This window comes from Lepidochelys kempii, chromosome 1, assembly GCF_965140265.1.
Source record: "Lepidochelys kempii isolate rLepKem1 chromosome 1, rLepKem1.hap2, whole genome shotgun sequence".
Taxonomy (NCBI): domain Eukaryota; kingdom Metazoa; phylum Chordata; order Testudines; family Cheloniidae; genus Lepidochelys; species Lepidochelys kempii.
In genome coordinates this window covers 216,539,725-216,555,148 of record NC_133256.1, presented here as the reverse complement: position 1 = coordinate 216,555,148, position 15,424 = coordinate 216,539,725, and the positions used below count along the sequence as shown (strand labels likewise).

Sequence of the window (15,424 nt, the reverse complement as noted above, 5' to 3'; positions counted from 1 at the left end):
TTTAGAGGAGAGACTCCAAGAAATGTTCAACAGTGTCATGAAGTCACCAGGCACAGACTGTATTGTAGATCAGCCCTGGAAAGAGATCACTCAGACCCACATGGGGATGTTGGGAAAGGTTTTCTAATATTTCCCTCTGATAGCCTAGTGACCAGGAATCAGTGACCAGTGACTGTGTTGATGCCAGGGACAAGGAACTGGGTTTTTTCCTGGATATTGCTCCCATACCCATTGCCATCCTCCATGATCCTCAGAGAAGAGTGTCAAAGGAAACAAGGCTGTTCTTGAAATAACAAACCACAGGTTTCAAGTAAATTCTTTCGCTTCTCCCACCCATGAGTATCCTTCTGTCACACAAAGAAACCTCCCTAGAGGCTGCTGGAGGATCCCTGTCCCAATTATAGATGACAGAGTCTCTGCCCAGTTGCCTAGGCCAACTGACAAGTGCCCTCTGCAGGTTGCTCTCTACACAAATGCCCTCCATGGTGCCTCCTTTCTGTGTGTTCTGGGGGTGGGGGAGAATTTCAAGGGCAGTTCTGGGCCTACACTGCCTTACCACGCAGGGAGCAATGCCAGTATTGTGGCAAAGGATATATGATTCCCCTGCACTAAATATTGCCCATCTCCCTTCCATTTCTGCCACACCTCTGGGTGCCTGTGGTAACTCCAAGTTGTCACTGCGAGCTGAAAGGGCTGTTTCAAGTCGTGAGCAACAAGCACATGTATTTCCAAAATTACTACATTTTATAGTCTAGAGAAACGAGAAATGGAGGGGCCACATCTTAATAATTGTCTCTCTTGATGCCCATTGAGGGATGTGACTCTGTATTAGTCACATGGATTCTTAATGACACAAAGACTTCAGAGTGTTTAACGGCGGAATCAGTTTTTGATAGGAATACTGCTGGAATTCCTTGTGTGAGCTTAGAACTGAAGTTTTGCTCTAGAAAGGGAGAAGAAGGGTTAAAAGAAGAGGCTTCTAGCTCAGCCAAGAAAAAGAATTTCTTCACACTCCTTTAGGAGGAGAGACAACCCCTTCCAGCTTTTTGTGCCTGTGTCTTGCTGGGAGAAAGCAGGCATTTCCTAGGAGTTTCTTGGATTAGCCTGAACACTTCATTTAATAAAACAAGCAACTCAAATATCAACAGAGAAGCTATTATTCTCCAAGCCCCATGTAACAGCCAAGTTTGTAACAACCTAACACAACAAGAATACATTAAAATAGTTTCATTAAGCACAATTTTGCATCAGTGCTGAGGTTCATCCCCCACATCACTCAGAGCCTCACCTCCCAGAGCTGAATCACCAATCACTGGCTGGTTTCACTAATCTCTTAGGTTTCTTCTTCTCAGGAATAGAAACTCAAAAGTGCACCAGTAACACAAGATAGCCTCGGAGGCTGTTGTGAGAGAAAGCCATGGCTGCTGGCTGGAATGGAGGTAAAGATGGAGCAGTTGTGCATATGTCTGTGTACAGGTTTGCAAGTGTATACATATATCTGTGCATTTGTGGTTTTATGTCTATACAGTATATGTGTACATTTATGTGTGTTCATGCCCTTATGAATTTAGGGGCATATATATGTATGTGCATCTGTATAGCTGTTGATCTATATATATAAGATATGTATATTTAATAGCTATCTCTGGTTTGTTTAGCTCTCTGAGTGTATTTATAAACATATAGTGTTTTTAGTTTCTAACCTGTCAGTAAAGACAGACAAAATCACTGACAGTAAAATGGTTTTCTTACATCAGTACTAAACAGGTATTTCTTACAAAGACAAAAGGTGAGAGAATACAGTAGAGCAGAGGCACTCTTGGTTCCAAGTTATAGCAGATGGCCATACTGGTTTTATCAGAGTTAAAGCAATGGTTTTTCTTTGTAATTAGTACATCCCATGGGGTCCATCTTTCCTCAGACAGGTCTGATTTTTGTGTGTGTCTACACATATATGTTTGGTTTCAGAGTAGCAGCCGTGTTAGTCTGTATTCGCAAAAAGAAAAGGAGGACTTGTGGCACCTTAGAGACTAACCAATTTGTTAGTACTCCCTTTCTTTTTACATATATGTTTGTGTCTGTCTGTCTGGGTTTACCTATGTTAAAAAAACCTGCACCAGTGTCACTGAATAGTGATATTGGTGCAAAACCCCCACTCCGGTCTCTGCTCATAAATGTACCTTATGGCCCTGATCCAAAGTCCATCGACGTCAAGGGGAGGCTTTTCACAGTTTCAGTGGGCTTTGGATCAGGCCCGAGCTGACTGTGTGTCTGTGCATGGCTGAGCATGTTTCGAAATTCTCTGTGGGCCCCTGTGTGGGCTCTCAGATTTGAGTTGAAAATGTAAAGTGTCCTGAAACCAGCGCACAAAGAAACTGCTGATCAAGGAATTTTAATGACACGGGTTTTGTTTTGTTTTTATTAAATGTTAACTCCCGATGATTAGGAGGAAATGAACATTTTCAGTGTCTCCTAGATTTTTAAATATTTGTTCTCAGTGGTCCTGAGCCCTGTTTATCTAGTTTTGCTTTCCAGGTTCTCAGTGCAAATAACAAGGGACTCTTATTTTTTTTCCAGAATAGAAATAACCTGAATATATATCCTGAAAAATCTCCAGTTAAAAAAAAATTAAATTAATAATGATTATTAATTTTATATTCAAATACCTATATGGGACAATCCACATTTAAAATAAAAAGAAAGGAAATAACAGTTCATTAAATATTGGTAGGGTCTTACACTTATAAATGGGAACAGATGGCCAGAGTCTGATTGATTTTAATGAGCTATGCAGGTGTACTAGATATAATAATAATTAATAATAATTTGGGCAGAGGAATAGCTCAGTGGTTTGAGCATTGGCCTGCTAAACCCAGGGTTTGTGAGTTCAATCCTTGAGGAAGCCATTTAGAGATCTGGGGCAAAAATTGGGGATTGGTCCTGCTTTGAGCCAGGGGGTTGGACTAGATGACCTCCTGAAGTCCCTTCCAACCCTGAGATTCTATGAATATGTAATAATTATTATTTCACTGTTCCATGGCAAGAAATGGGCATTCTCCCCCCCACATACATGGTTAAATTAATGGCCATATATGGGGCCAGGAAGAACCTTTCTCACCCCCACTCTCCTCAGGACACTGCACCTTACCAGGGAGTTTCTTTCCTAAGCAGTATTGTACAGGAATTGTCCATTGAGAATGAACAATTGTAGGCCATGTGGTCTTGGGGAGGAGGCATTGGGGGGACCTCAGTTTGTCTGCCTTCCCTATGTCTCTCTCTGTGCACCAGGTGACTCTATTCTCTTTCCCACAGATCATGTATCCAGAGGCATCAGGCAGGGGTGAGAATGAAAGCATCATACCCACATTTTCCCAAGATTACAGACAAATAGGGAGCTGGAAAGAGTCAGATCTCCTTCCCCGCTCATCAGTGTGATACCAGATTTAACTCTCCTTTTTCCCTGCCTCTGTCTCTTTTCCCCCACTGCTCTCTCTGAGTCTCCCTCTATCCTTCTGTGAGTTCCCCTTTCCATCTATCTCTCCCTCTACTCCATTGCTCTCACTTTGAACTTTTTTTTGACTGGCAAGCTCTTAGTGATAAAGCTGCAGTCAGTAAATCCTTGGGATCTCTTTCATGTTTCAGGGGGAAGATATCCCAGGAGGCATTTATGGAGAATTATGACCCAAGTGTCCTTCCCAATGAGACTTACCTGCTCTATGAAATAAAATGGAGCAGTAGCAAAAGGTCCTGGCAGAACTGTTGCCATAACACCCTCTCAGAGCATGCTGAAATCTACTTTCTGGAAGATGTCTTTAAAAAGCAAAGATCTGATCCTTCTGACCACTGCTCCATCACCTGGTACATGTCCTGGAGTCCCTGTGGAGACTGCTGCAGGGCAATCAGGGGTTTCCTGATGGAACAGCCTAATATGAACCTAGTTATTTATTTAGCACGGATCTACTTGCACAAAGAGGAAAACAATCGTCAGGGTCTACGGAGCCTGATGAATATCGGAGTGTCCATCCGAATCATGGACCTCCCAGGTAATGACTCATGGAGTTACAGGGGCTGGATGGGATAGAGATGGGACATGGGGCATTTTCCCTCTAGAGCACTAGTTCCAATTCAACCCTGGTCACAGATGGCTCCACTGAGGTTGTTGAATGGATTATGGAATCTTTTCCCTTCTAGGTCAGTGGCTCCAGTCTGGCCCCAAGTCTTGGGGGGATAGTGCAAAGGGATACAGAGCTTTTCCCCTTTAGGTCTCTGGTTTCAGACTTGAGTGTCAGTGACCGAAATGCAGTAGCTGACAGCCATTTTTTGACCTATGTGAAATGTGCTGGTGTTTGCAGTCCAGTTCCTAGCAGTACAGATAAAAATCACTAAAATCTCCATCCCTGCTGGCACTTGCTGATCCCCTTGTCCCAGCAGAGAGGCTGAGACATAAATGAGCCATGAAGAGTCAAGGCCCCTTTTCCTGCTAGGGGCAGGAACTCAGAGCTGAGGCACACTGGTGAGCCGTGTGTGTGGGTGAAGCTGGTATGATACTGCCACTGTCTCTAGTCAGGGAATAAACAGAGAACACCAGCCTCCTTCCCGGCGCAGTCCATCTCCCATCTTTCACTTTCATTTGAGAACACAGTATTGTATTTAAATGTAAAGGGGATGTTGCCGGCACCCAGTGCCGAGAGGCTGAACAACAGCTTGAGTGGTTCGTTACCCGGTGTGCTACACCCAATAATCACAACGGGGTGGAGAAGCAGAAAAGTTTATTTGCAGCTGCAAAAAGGTACAGGGAGAATAAAATCTCAAATCCTGCACACCAGAGCAGGAAGTTACACAGGCTTTTATACATCCTTTTTTCCAGCATACTTATCCAATAGCAAGCTGCTCCAAGTATCCATATAGCCAGCCAATCCAGTTCCCAGCTAGTTCCCTGATTCTCTGTATCATTTGTTAAACTATACATAAAGCTGCTTTATTCAGCATTGTTCTTCCATATCTCCCCTGTTTGGCCTTGCTTAGTTTCAGGCAGTCTGACTCTGCAACATACTGTTGCAGATTCTCAGCATAACTGCTGTGTGTGCCTCCAGGCGGGGGGGCCAAGGACACTTGGGCCTAGCACACAGAGCTGCGGCGAGTGCCTCCAGGCAGGAGGGGGGGGGGGCAAGGACACAGGGGCCTAGTGTGAGGGGGCTTCATCGACACTCGTGGTCTTCCATCCCCTCGAGTTACCTAGTGGCCATGCCCCAGTGTTCCCAACAACTCCCACCTTTGAGAACACTCAACAGCCTTGGCTCTGAGTTTTCTCACTTGGGCTTGCTACATTGGAGATATTAACTGGACGGCAAGTTACATTTTCAAACCCCTTTTTTGTGGTAAGATTATTTGTAAGTGTTTCCCTAAAAGGGGAGGAACCATTACACCCACACCGTTGGCCTCCCCTGTTGGTCTTTATTCAATACCCATCAGCCCACTGTGTAATAACACAGGAGCTCTTTCCCACAGGATGCCCATAGGGATCAGATTGGTTTCGGGTAAAACATAACACTCCCTCAGTGAGTACTGCAACTGAATACTCCTGGTCCTGATAGGTGGCTTGCTGTAAAGAGGTCTTGTTTCAGAACGGCGAGTCCGTTCTTTTCTGCTCTTTGGTGGTGGCTAATTCTGCTAGGGTCAAGGGCAGCATGTCAAGGGGCAGTCCCGTTTTGTGGGACAGTGGAGTTGGAGCACACACCCAACAATCAGTCTGGTTTGTTAAAGTAGCAACATGGTGCGCAAGCAAAACAAAGGAGTTATGCTCCCAATATGCACAATTTGGAAATACCAATACAAAGAATAACAATGTTACCCAATTAATTATTACCAGAGTCTTCCCAACCCAGGGTCTTTAGTCCCTGGGTGGGCCCATTTTAGCATTAAGGTGCCCGCTATTTGTGTCTTTTAAACAGTAGCTTTAGCCCGAGATCGTCACTAGATGAGGAGTCAGCAGCTTGGACGGTCCACTGTTCTGCTGACGAGGGGGCAGGTACTGCCTTCAGACGAGAGTGATGGATCCAGTTCTTGTGTCCCTCGATCTTTGCCGCTGTATGGGAGATCAGCAGGACGGTATAGGGTCCTTTCCACTTTTCCTGGAGAGGCTTGTCTTTCCAGGTGCGAACAAGCACAGAGTCACCGGGCTGTAAGGAGTGAACGGGAGAGTCCAAGGGGAGAGGCTGGGAATCCTTGGTATACCTGTGAAGAGACAAGAGAACAGCAGACAGGGAACACATATACTGTGACAAAAAACTTACCCAACTCCCATTCCCCTTTGCTTCCATAGGCCAGCATGAGCATGCAGCACACCAAAAGCATACTTTGAATCAGTAAAAATGTTGACCCGCTTTCCTTTTGACAGTTCAAGTGCACGGGTCAGGGCTATTAGTTCGGCAAGCTGGGCAGAGGTCCCAGCAGGCAAACCTTCAGCTTCCACAGTGTCATGGAGGGTCACAACAGCATAACCCACCCTCCTTTGCCCATCTATTACAGTACTGCTACCATCAGTGTACCACTCATAATCTGCATTTGGGAGAGGTACATCCTTTAAATCCGGACGGCTGGAGTACTGGACATCTATGATCTCTAAACAGTCATGTTTCTGTTCCTCTGTTTCTGGCAAGAGAGTGGCTGGGTTAAGGGAGGGGCAAGGCTGTAGGGTGACTTTAGAGTTCTCTAACAGCTTAGCCTGGTACCGAGCAATCCGAGCCTGGGTGAGCCAAAGCCCTCCCTTTGCAGCCAATAAGGCTCGGACCATATGGGGAGTATAGATTTGCATAACCCCTCCCAATGTTAGCTTCTCGGCTTCCTCAAGCAATAGGGCAGTAGCTGCGACCGCCCGTAAACATGCCGGCCAACCCTTTGCAACCTGATCCAATTGCTTAGAAAAATAAGCCACAGGACGCTTCCATGCTCCTAACAGCTGTGTGAGCACTCCTAGGGCCACCCCCCTTCGTTCATGTACATACAACTGAAACGGCTTAGAGAGATCTGGCAGGCCCAGAGCCGGGGCTTCCATCAATTTTCTTTTCAGGATTTTAAATGCCCTGTTAGCCTCTGGGGTCCAATAGAAGGGGTCATGATCTGCTCCTTTTACACAGTCGTACAGGGGTTTAGCCCACAGTCCAAACTCTGGGATCCATATCCTGCAAAAGCCTGCCATACCCAGAAATGCCCTGAGCCGCTCACGGTTATTTGGAGAGGAACTTGACAGATAGCTTCCTTTCTTTCTTTTCGCTTGAACGCTGACGCTCCCCTTGCCTTAGCTGTAACCTGATCCCTCTCCACCTCAGACAACAGGGTTCTCAGGAGGATATTACAGTCGTCTCAATCGGCTTGTGACTACTGAGGCACCCCTCAAAGACTGAAATAAACCTGCTTGCGTTCGTTGAGAATTCCCCAGCCTATGTTTTAAAAGCTGCTTAGTCTATTGGATTGAATGGCACATGGGTGTAAACTTGCATAGTGGTAGCCTGACGTCCGTCTGCCCCTGGGCAAGCCACAACAGTCTCAGTAAGCAAAGGATAGAGTCCCACTGAGGGGGCAATCTCTGTAACCCGAGGCATCCTACCCTTATACGGTGGGGGTGTGGGGGCCGAAGGGGACACCGGCTCTGCCATTACAGTGGGGGTGGGGGTCTGGGGACTAACATTAGCTGCTACCAAACCAGTCGGAGTCAGATTACAGTGCTGTAAAATATCTGGTCAAGTACATAAAGTCAGAAACAAATGCGCATACATATGTTCATTCCATTTACCCATTCACTGACAAAACAAAACTAATTGGAGGATCGTGTTGTAATTAATTGACCCTCCAGGTGGCCACCACTCCTGGTCCTCTAGTTGATATTGAGGCCAGTCAACTGTACAGAATCGTTTTAATTGGCTCTTAGTCATCGGATCCGCACCAAATACCTTCCAGTTTGCTAGAATGCACTCTAGGGGCGTACACCGTGCCCTAACCTCTGAGCTCTGTCCCTGTCCCATACCTACAGGGTAACTCTGGGCGTCCCCAGGTTCCAACAGAGCATATAATCCGGATTTTAAAAGGATCCTACCTGATCCAAGGGACCGGTTCTTCACCGTGGCCCTGCAGCTGCTCCTCCCCCACGTCTAAGGGACCGGTTCTTCACCGTGGTCCACAACAGCTTCTCCACTATATGAGTGCGTTGCACCGTTGTGCCCTCTGGGGTCGATCAAATTGCGTCTCCTCCGAGGCCCCCGATGAACTCACCGGTGCGCGCTGGGCGTCGGTTCTCGCCGCAATCCTTGACCTTCAGGAGGGGTCCGGGCAAGGCTAAATTGCAGCCTCGTCGCCCACCCAGGGACGCCAAAAGCTGTTGCCGGCACCCAGTGCCGAGAGGCTGAACAACAGCTTGAGTGGTTCGTTACCCGGTGTGCTACACCCAATAATCACAACGGGGTGGAGAAGCAGAAAAGTTTATTTGCAGCTGCAAAAAGGTACAGGGAGAATAAAATCTCAAATCCTGCACACCAGAGCAGGAAGTTACACAGGCTTTTATACATCCTTTTTTCCAGCATACTTATCCAATAGCAAGCTGCTCCAAGTATCCATATAGCCAGCCAATCCAGTTCCCAGCTAGTTCCCTGATTCTCTGTATCATTTGTTAAACTATACATAAAGCTGCTTTATTCAGCATTGTTCTTCCATATCTCCCCTGTTTGGCCTTGCTTAGTTTCAGGCAGTCTGACTCTGCAACATACTGTTGCAGATTCTCAGCATAACTGCTGTGTGTGCCTCCAGGCGGGGGGGCCAAGGACACTTGGGCCTAGTACGCAGAGCTGCGGCGAGTGCCTCCAGGCAGGAGGGGGGGGGGCAAGGACACAGGGGCCTAGTGCGAGGGGGCTTCATCGACACTCGTGGTCTTCCATCCCCTCGAGTTACCTAGTGGCCATGCCCCAGTGTTCCCAACAGGGATGTCTTTGCAGCTTTTTTCTAATCTACCCCCAGAGTAAAATCAGCTCACCCACGGAGAGTGTCCAGCTGCTGCTACTAATCATGAAGAAATAGGTGATATTTTACTCTCCCTTCGATACATAAATGACTTGTCCCAGGTGAATAAGTGAATGAAACGTTGCAAGGCTGGTTTAATGCGACCTTCCCTGGACAGAAAGATGGAAAAGTCCTGGAGAACATGAGGCCCAAGTGCTGTAGTCTCCTCAGCTGGTCCAGCCTAAGAGTGACCTAGCAGAAGCATTCTGCACAGTACTGGGTTTACCATGGTGCCATGGCGCCAGGCCCAGGCTCCAAAGGGGCCCCAGCCCTCTCTGCTTGGGCTGTGGTAAGGTCCCGCCAGCTCTTCTCCGCCCCCTGCCCACTGCTCTCTCCTGCAGGGGCAGAAGCTAGGTCCTGCTGGCTCCTGGGGCTCCTGCTACAGGGCAGGCTCTGACTGCACCCACCGGCAGCCACGCTCCTCCCTCCCCCAACTCTTCCCCCAGCGCTTCCCCTGCTGCTGAACAGCTGTTTGCCGGCGCAAGGGAGGGGGAGGAGTGGGGCCGCAGCACACTCGGGGGAGGAGACGGAGAAGAGGCAGGGGCGGGGTGGGGCCCTGGGGAAGGGGGTGGAATCGGGGCAGGGCGGAGCAAAGGCAGGGCCCCAACACTCCCCTACACATACCCCCCCACAGCCTGCTGCCATGAGCCGCTCAGGGCAGGGGACTGGGAGCACCCCCAAGAACCCAGCCCATACCCCCAGCCCTCTGCCCTGACTCCTGCACCACCCTCACACACTTCCAGCCATGACTCCCGCACCCCCTCATACAACCCCAGCCACCTGACCTCCCTGACTCCTGCAACCCCCCCACCCCTGCCCTCCACACACCCCTCAGCCCCCTGCCCTCCCTGACTACTGCACCCCCCCACATCCCCACCTGCACCCCTCGTACCAAATGGGAGCTGCCCCAGGTAAGTGCTCCACACCCCAACCTTCTGTTCCAACCCTGAGCCCCCTCCCTCACCCTAACTCCTAGCCAGACCCTGCACCCTAACCCGCAGCCCGCTCCTGCACCCTAACTCCCTCCCAGACCCGGCACCCCCAGCCCTGAGCCCCCTCCCGCACCCTAAGTCCTGGCCAGACCCCGCACCCCAATGTTTTTTTACATTATTTTTTATAAAGCACTCTCATCCAAAGAACTTTACAATAGTTAGCTAATGGTACAAACAATATTTGGAAAGATCATTAAGTGGTCTGCCAAGATCCCCAGCAATTTTCAAGTGGCCTGTGGAAAAATAAGTTAGACTACAAAAACAATCAAGGTACCTCACTTTATTTTCATTAACTTGCTATTACTTATAGGAGGAGGATGAAGAAAAAAGAATGAAAAACAGGGGCAGGGAGGAGATAAGAGAGAATGTCCTTTTTCTTGGCTGGGTCCCAAGGAGGGGCCCCAAAAATGAAGCTGAGCACAGGGCCGCACTAACTCTAAATCCCCCACTGTGGCTGACCCGTCCCCCACAGCTCCCCACACCACAGCCAGGGGCTGACCCCCCCACTCCCCGAGCTCTGCATGCTGCTGCCAGGACAGGGCTGACACCCTCCCCACACAGCTGCCAGGGGCTGGGGCTGGCCCCTAACCCCTCCCCCCAGATCCATTCTGCCTGGGGTTGACCCCCCAAGTCCAGCTGCCTGACACCTCGCGTCAGCACCCCCCTCACACACATTCCTCCACGCCCCGCTAGGGACTTTTTTGGGCATTTGTTCAATTGCTCTTGCCAAAGCAAATGGGATAAATGCCCGTTTTTGTCAAAAAAGTCAGGATGGCCAGGACATAACTTAAAAAGGGAACTGCCCCGGCCAAACAGGGACGTATGGTCACCCTATCTCCAGGCAAGTGAGTCCTGAGGGAGTCTGGCCAGGGTGGGGGCAGACCCTGACCTGGCTAATCGCGCCAGTCCCGAAAGGCCGGAGTGATTCCCCGCCCTGGCACTGGACCGGCCCTGGCCGTGCTGCCAGCTCAGCCTGGCAGATGCTGTCACCTTCCAGCAGGGCCGGTGAGTGTGGCCAGGGGGCAGGGTGTGAGGGAGTGGGTCCCTGGAGGTGTATGGGGGAGGGCTGCTGGCCAGTGGGGGATCTGTTGGGGGGCGGTGGGGGAGCTCTGTGTGTTGGGATACTGGGCAGTGGGAGGTCTGAGTGGGGTGCTGTGTAGTTGTGGTGGTGGGCTGTGGGGAAGTGCATTGGGCAGTAGTGGTGTGGCTGTGTGTGGGGGGGTGCTGGGCAGGGGTGGTGTGCAGGCCACTGTGATTTGTGGTGAAGGGTCTGTGTGGGAGGCTGCTGGGCATAGCAGGTCCAGGGGACGCTGGGAATAGGCAGTCAGGGGCTGTGTGGCACAACATGGCCCCACTCCCAAGGGGAAGGGGCACGCTGGCAGCACAGGGCTGGGCAGGCCAGTGTGCGCCTGGCAACTGCCTGTTTGTATACAGTGCCCTTGCACTGGGCTAGGTGGAGCGGGGCTGGCCCCACCATGCTAAGCCCCATTGCTCCTGGCTGGCCCCTTGCTCTGGAGACTGACCTCCCCACTCCATGCTCCTTTGCCTCCATGGGGGCCAACAGATATGTTTGGCGCCAGGCCCACAAAAGGTTAATCTGGCCCTGATTCTTCCTGCATGGCTCAAATTAGTCTTGCTCCCTTGAGATTGACTGACCTTTGTGTATACTGAGTCCACTGATACCTCCTTTGGCACATGACTGATTTGTTCCATTTTCCTAGTTTATAGCTACTGTTGGAAAACATTTGTTGATGATGAGGACAAGTATAAAGATGATTATTGGCCCAGGCACTTCGCTCCATGGATAATGCTATATTCTCTTGAACTCCAGTCCATCCTTCAGGTCAGTAGAACTGTAGGGAGAGGGATACTGCATGCCGAAATGATCCATAGTCACATGCAGAACCGTGTCTGAGCGGGACAGTTCCTTGACCTCCTTAGAAAGCTCAGTGATCCCAAGAGCTGAGCTGTAACACACGGTGACTCCCACATGAGCTCATGGGGACACTAAAAGTTTCTTGGAAAACTCTCAGTGCCTGAGGAGATCAAAGGGCTGGATGGTTGGAGGAGAAAAAAGGCTCTTCACACCTTGGTGGAGTTTAAACACCTTTGTGGTTTGCTTTACTGCAAAACAGCATACATGTAAAACGTGTCCTGTCCCTTTCAGGGACAAAAACAGCAGGGTTTTTCCTCAGCCCAAGTACAAAGTGAGTTCTAGAGCATGGCTAGACAAGTTCCAGACAGAGAAACGCCCCAGTTCTTCTCTTCCCTTACATCCCGTCCTCGAACTAGAGACCCCTCTTCCTGACCTCCCTTTCAGACACAGCTTCCAACTCTATACCGCACATCCTTCCCTCAGAGCCCATTGACACTTGCAAAACTGTTGTCAGGCCTTCCATCCCCCCAACCAGAGCTTTCCTTGCCACTGTCTGGATGGGATTCATAGGCGCCGACTCCATGGGTGCTCCGCGGTTGGAGCACCCATGGGGAAAAATTCATGGGTGCTCTGCACCCACCGGCAGCCAATCTCCCCACCTTGCCCCACCTCGCCCCACCTCACCTCCTCTGCCTCTGCCTCCTCCCCTGAGCGTGCCGCATCCCTGCTCCTCCACCTACCTCCCAGTGCTTGCTGTCGCCAAACAGCTGTAGCAAGCTGAGGGGGGGAGAAGCGGGAACGTGGTGCGCTCAGGGGAGGAGGCAGGGAAGAGTTGGGGCCGGGGCGGGGGATTTGGGGAAGGAGTCGAATAGGGGCAGGCAGGGGGCAGAGACTTTGGGGAAGGGGTTGGAATGGGGTGGGAGGGGGCTGGGTAGGGGTGGAGTCGGGATGGGGCCGGGGGCAGAGGGGGTCAACCACCCACCAGTGCCAGTAGAATTCGGCGCCTATGATGCGGTTTATATATTCCCTCCCAGTAACGGGGCCATTGAATGTTTCATTGAACTCCCCTGAAGTCTCTCCCCTTTCCAAATCACCCGTGTCGCAGGGTGATCTGTAACACGCAGTCAGGGCGTGAAGGGAAGAGCTGGCCAATAAATGATATTTCCGTCCCATGGGAAATTCCAAGATGTGTTTTCAGTCTGCATTGGAACAAACCCGAGACCTTTTCAGTTTTTGTGTGAAAACCACAAGGAGGTGGAAGAGAGTGAGTGAGAGCACCCTCCCGAGAGTAGCCACCAGCCCGGTGTGTAGGGCACTCACACACTCCTCTGGGACACCCAGGCTATGTCTACACTACAAGCGATGCAGCGGCGGTACTGCAAATACGTCGCTGTAGCTCTGTAGCATAGACACTATGGTGACGGAAGAAGGGTTTCTGTTGCTGTGGTAAATTTACCCCCACGAGAGGCAGTAGCTATGTTGTTTCAAGTATAAAGGGGGATAGTTTCACCTGAGCACATCACGCATGTTATGAAATTTATCGCAGTTTTAGGTGTAATCTCGGCCCTAGGTTCAAATCCCCGATCCTGAATGAGACATAGCATGGACTTGAACCTGAGTCTCACATATCCCAGGGGAATGTCTAAACCACCAGGCCATTGGCTATTCTGGGGTGGGGTCGCGGTCTCCCTCTCCAGCCCCATCCTTCCCCCACTTTTGTTTTCTTTTCCCATGGTGGTCCTGAGAGACTTTCCCAACAAAAGTTTCTTCACAACCGATATGTTTCCACAAAATGTTTTGGATTTCACGAATCAGCATTTTCTAATGAAAAACCATTTAGCTGGAATACTCCCAACCAGATCTAAAGATGAGTCCCTGTGACCATGAAACATGCCTGAGAACCCCTTTGTAATTTGCCCTGGTTCTGAATGAGATTTGAAGCAATTAATATTATAGGTGATTGCTGTTACAGGGAGTTCCTCCCCTGTCCATTAAATACCAGAATGAGTCTAAGAGTGCAAATGTTAAGCTGCCAACCTCCAGAAAAGAAATTAACTTCAACTGTTGCTTTTCTCACCAGAACATTCCCTCTTGCTTAGAGATTTCACCAGGTGAGAATCAGACTCCAATTTTCAGCCTATGTGTAGAAGACAAGGAACAGAAAAGAGCACTCACATCAGCCAATCCCTGATAGCCGCCAGTATCCTGGCCTGGGCAGCCAACGAGACTCTGGAAGTGTATTGAACCAGGCCATCATGGGGGAGGAATGTTGATAGGACACTAGGATGTTTAATCATTCCAATTTGATTTAGTTACTCGTAGCCATTTCCTTCCCATTAGTTCAGCTTGTAGCCTTTTGAAAAGTGAATCATGTTTAAATGTTTAACGTTGTACAGTGACTGGGTCATGTTAACACCTGTGACTCAGTGTACAGGTTTATTCCATCACAGTTAACACAAAAGTATCTTGCTTATTCTGCAGCCAATGCTGTTTCACCAAATGAACATAACGCTACATGGTTTGCTTTGTGTAATGCAGTTTATAAAGAACTAATTCATTATTCATTTACATATATAGCGATCTTAGAGAGGATTTATTCTCTTGGGTTATTTGTTTGAATTATTTTTCTCTTGGTAGATTTCTAGGTTTTACTTTCTCTGTCTTTTGTCAACTTAATATTTGAATAAAATATCTATAATCAAAGGAAGCACTGCCTTTGTTTGTCTGTTCATTTTCAAAACGTAATTCATGTGGCACTGCTTAATAAATCCTAATTGGTGCTAACATAAAAATGGTCCAGTGTATGACATCACAAACTGTTCTAAGAGTTCATTAAGTGGGAGGAGGAAGAGTCTGGTGATCACTCTTAAAATGAACTGACATTCCAAACTTTAGCTTTTCAAGCCCATAATTTTCCTCTAGGCCCTCACCTGGTCCTCATACTCCCTATATTGCCTTTCTTTGCAAGGTCATAGAAGGCTGCTCTCATCCCACATCATCATATAAATGCAGACTTTAACATGCATTTATACAGAGAAGACACAGCACTGGGCAAGGACAGCAAATCTTTGCAGAGAATTTTCCCTGCTATTGTAAACCTAGGCTCTTCGACCAGACAGATGCTGTGTTTAGGGAGCTCCCAGTTATTCCATTCCTGGCCTCTCCCAGCAGAAGGTGATGTGGAGAAAAGAGCAGGAGGCCCAGAGCAACTTCATTTCCAGCTGTTGCAGCTACAGGTGCTGTAGGGCCTGGTGTTTTGAAGTGCATTTGCCAAGGAAGCTGTAGCTGAAAAACAAACTACAAGATCCAAGTGAAACGTTTCCCTTCTCTATATGTCTGTGCGTGCCTCTCCTCATCTCTTCAATTCCCCACATGTCTCTCTCTATTATGCACACAAACATACACACAATGAAACCTCCCTCAAGGTTTAGGGGAGATTCTCCCATCCCTTACTAGAGATCATCAAAGCTCCACACACTTTTTAGTGCAGTTGACCAGTTCCCTCTAT

General features: G+C 49.0%; 1 protein-coding gene across 1 annotated transcript; it reads left to right on the top strand.

Annotated features, from left to right (window-relative positions):
- The first annotated feature begins 1,349 nt into the window (after window positions 1-1,349).
- Window positions 1,350-14,612, top strand: LOC140899002 (C->U-editing enzyme APOBEC-1-like). Its single transcript, XM_073313719.1, has 5 exons — window positions 1,350-1,439; window positions 3,313-3,340; window positions 3,643-4,043; window positions 11,762-11,883; window positions 13,997-14,612. The coding sequence occupies exons 1-5, from the start codon at window positions 1,418-1,420 to the stop codon at window positions 14,105-14,107; spliced, it is 684 nt and encodes a 227-aa protein (XP_073169820.1). The 5' UTR covers window positions 1,350-1,417; the 3' UTR covers window positions 14,108-14,612.
- The last annotated feature ends 812 nt before the right edge of the window (window positions 14,613-15,424 follow it).

Coding starts and splice junctions, on each gene's coding strand:
- LOC140899002 (XM_073313719.1), top strand. CDS start 1,418: ATGGCTGCTGGCTGGAATGGAG. Junction 3,341..3,642: donor TCCAGAGGCATCAGGCAGGG/GTGAGAATGAAA, acceptor TTCATGTTTCAG/GGGGAAGATATCCCAGGAGG. Junction 4,044..11,761: donor CCGAATCATGGACCTCCCAG/GTAATGACTCAT, acceptor CCATTTTCCTAG/TTTATAGCTACTGTTGGAAA.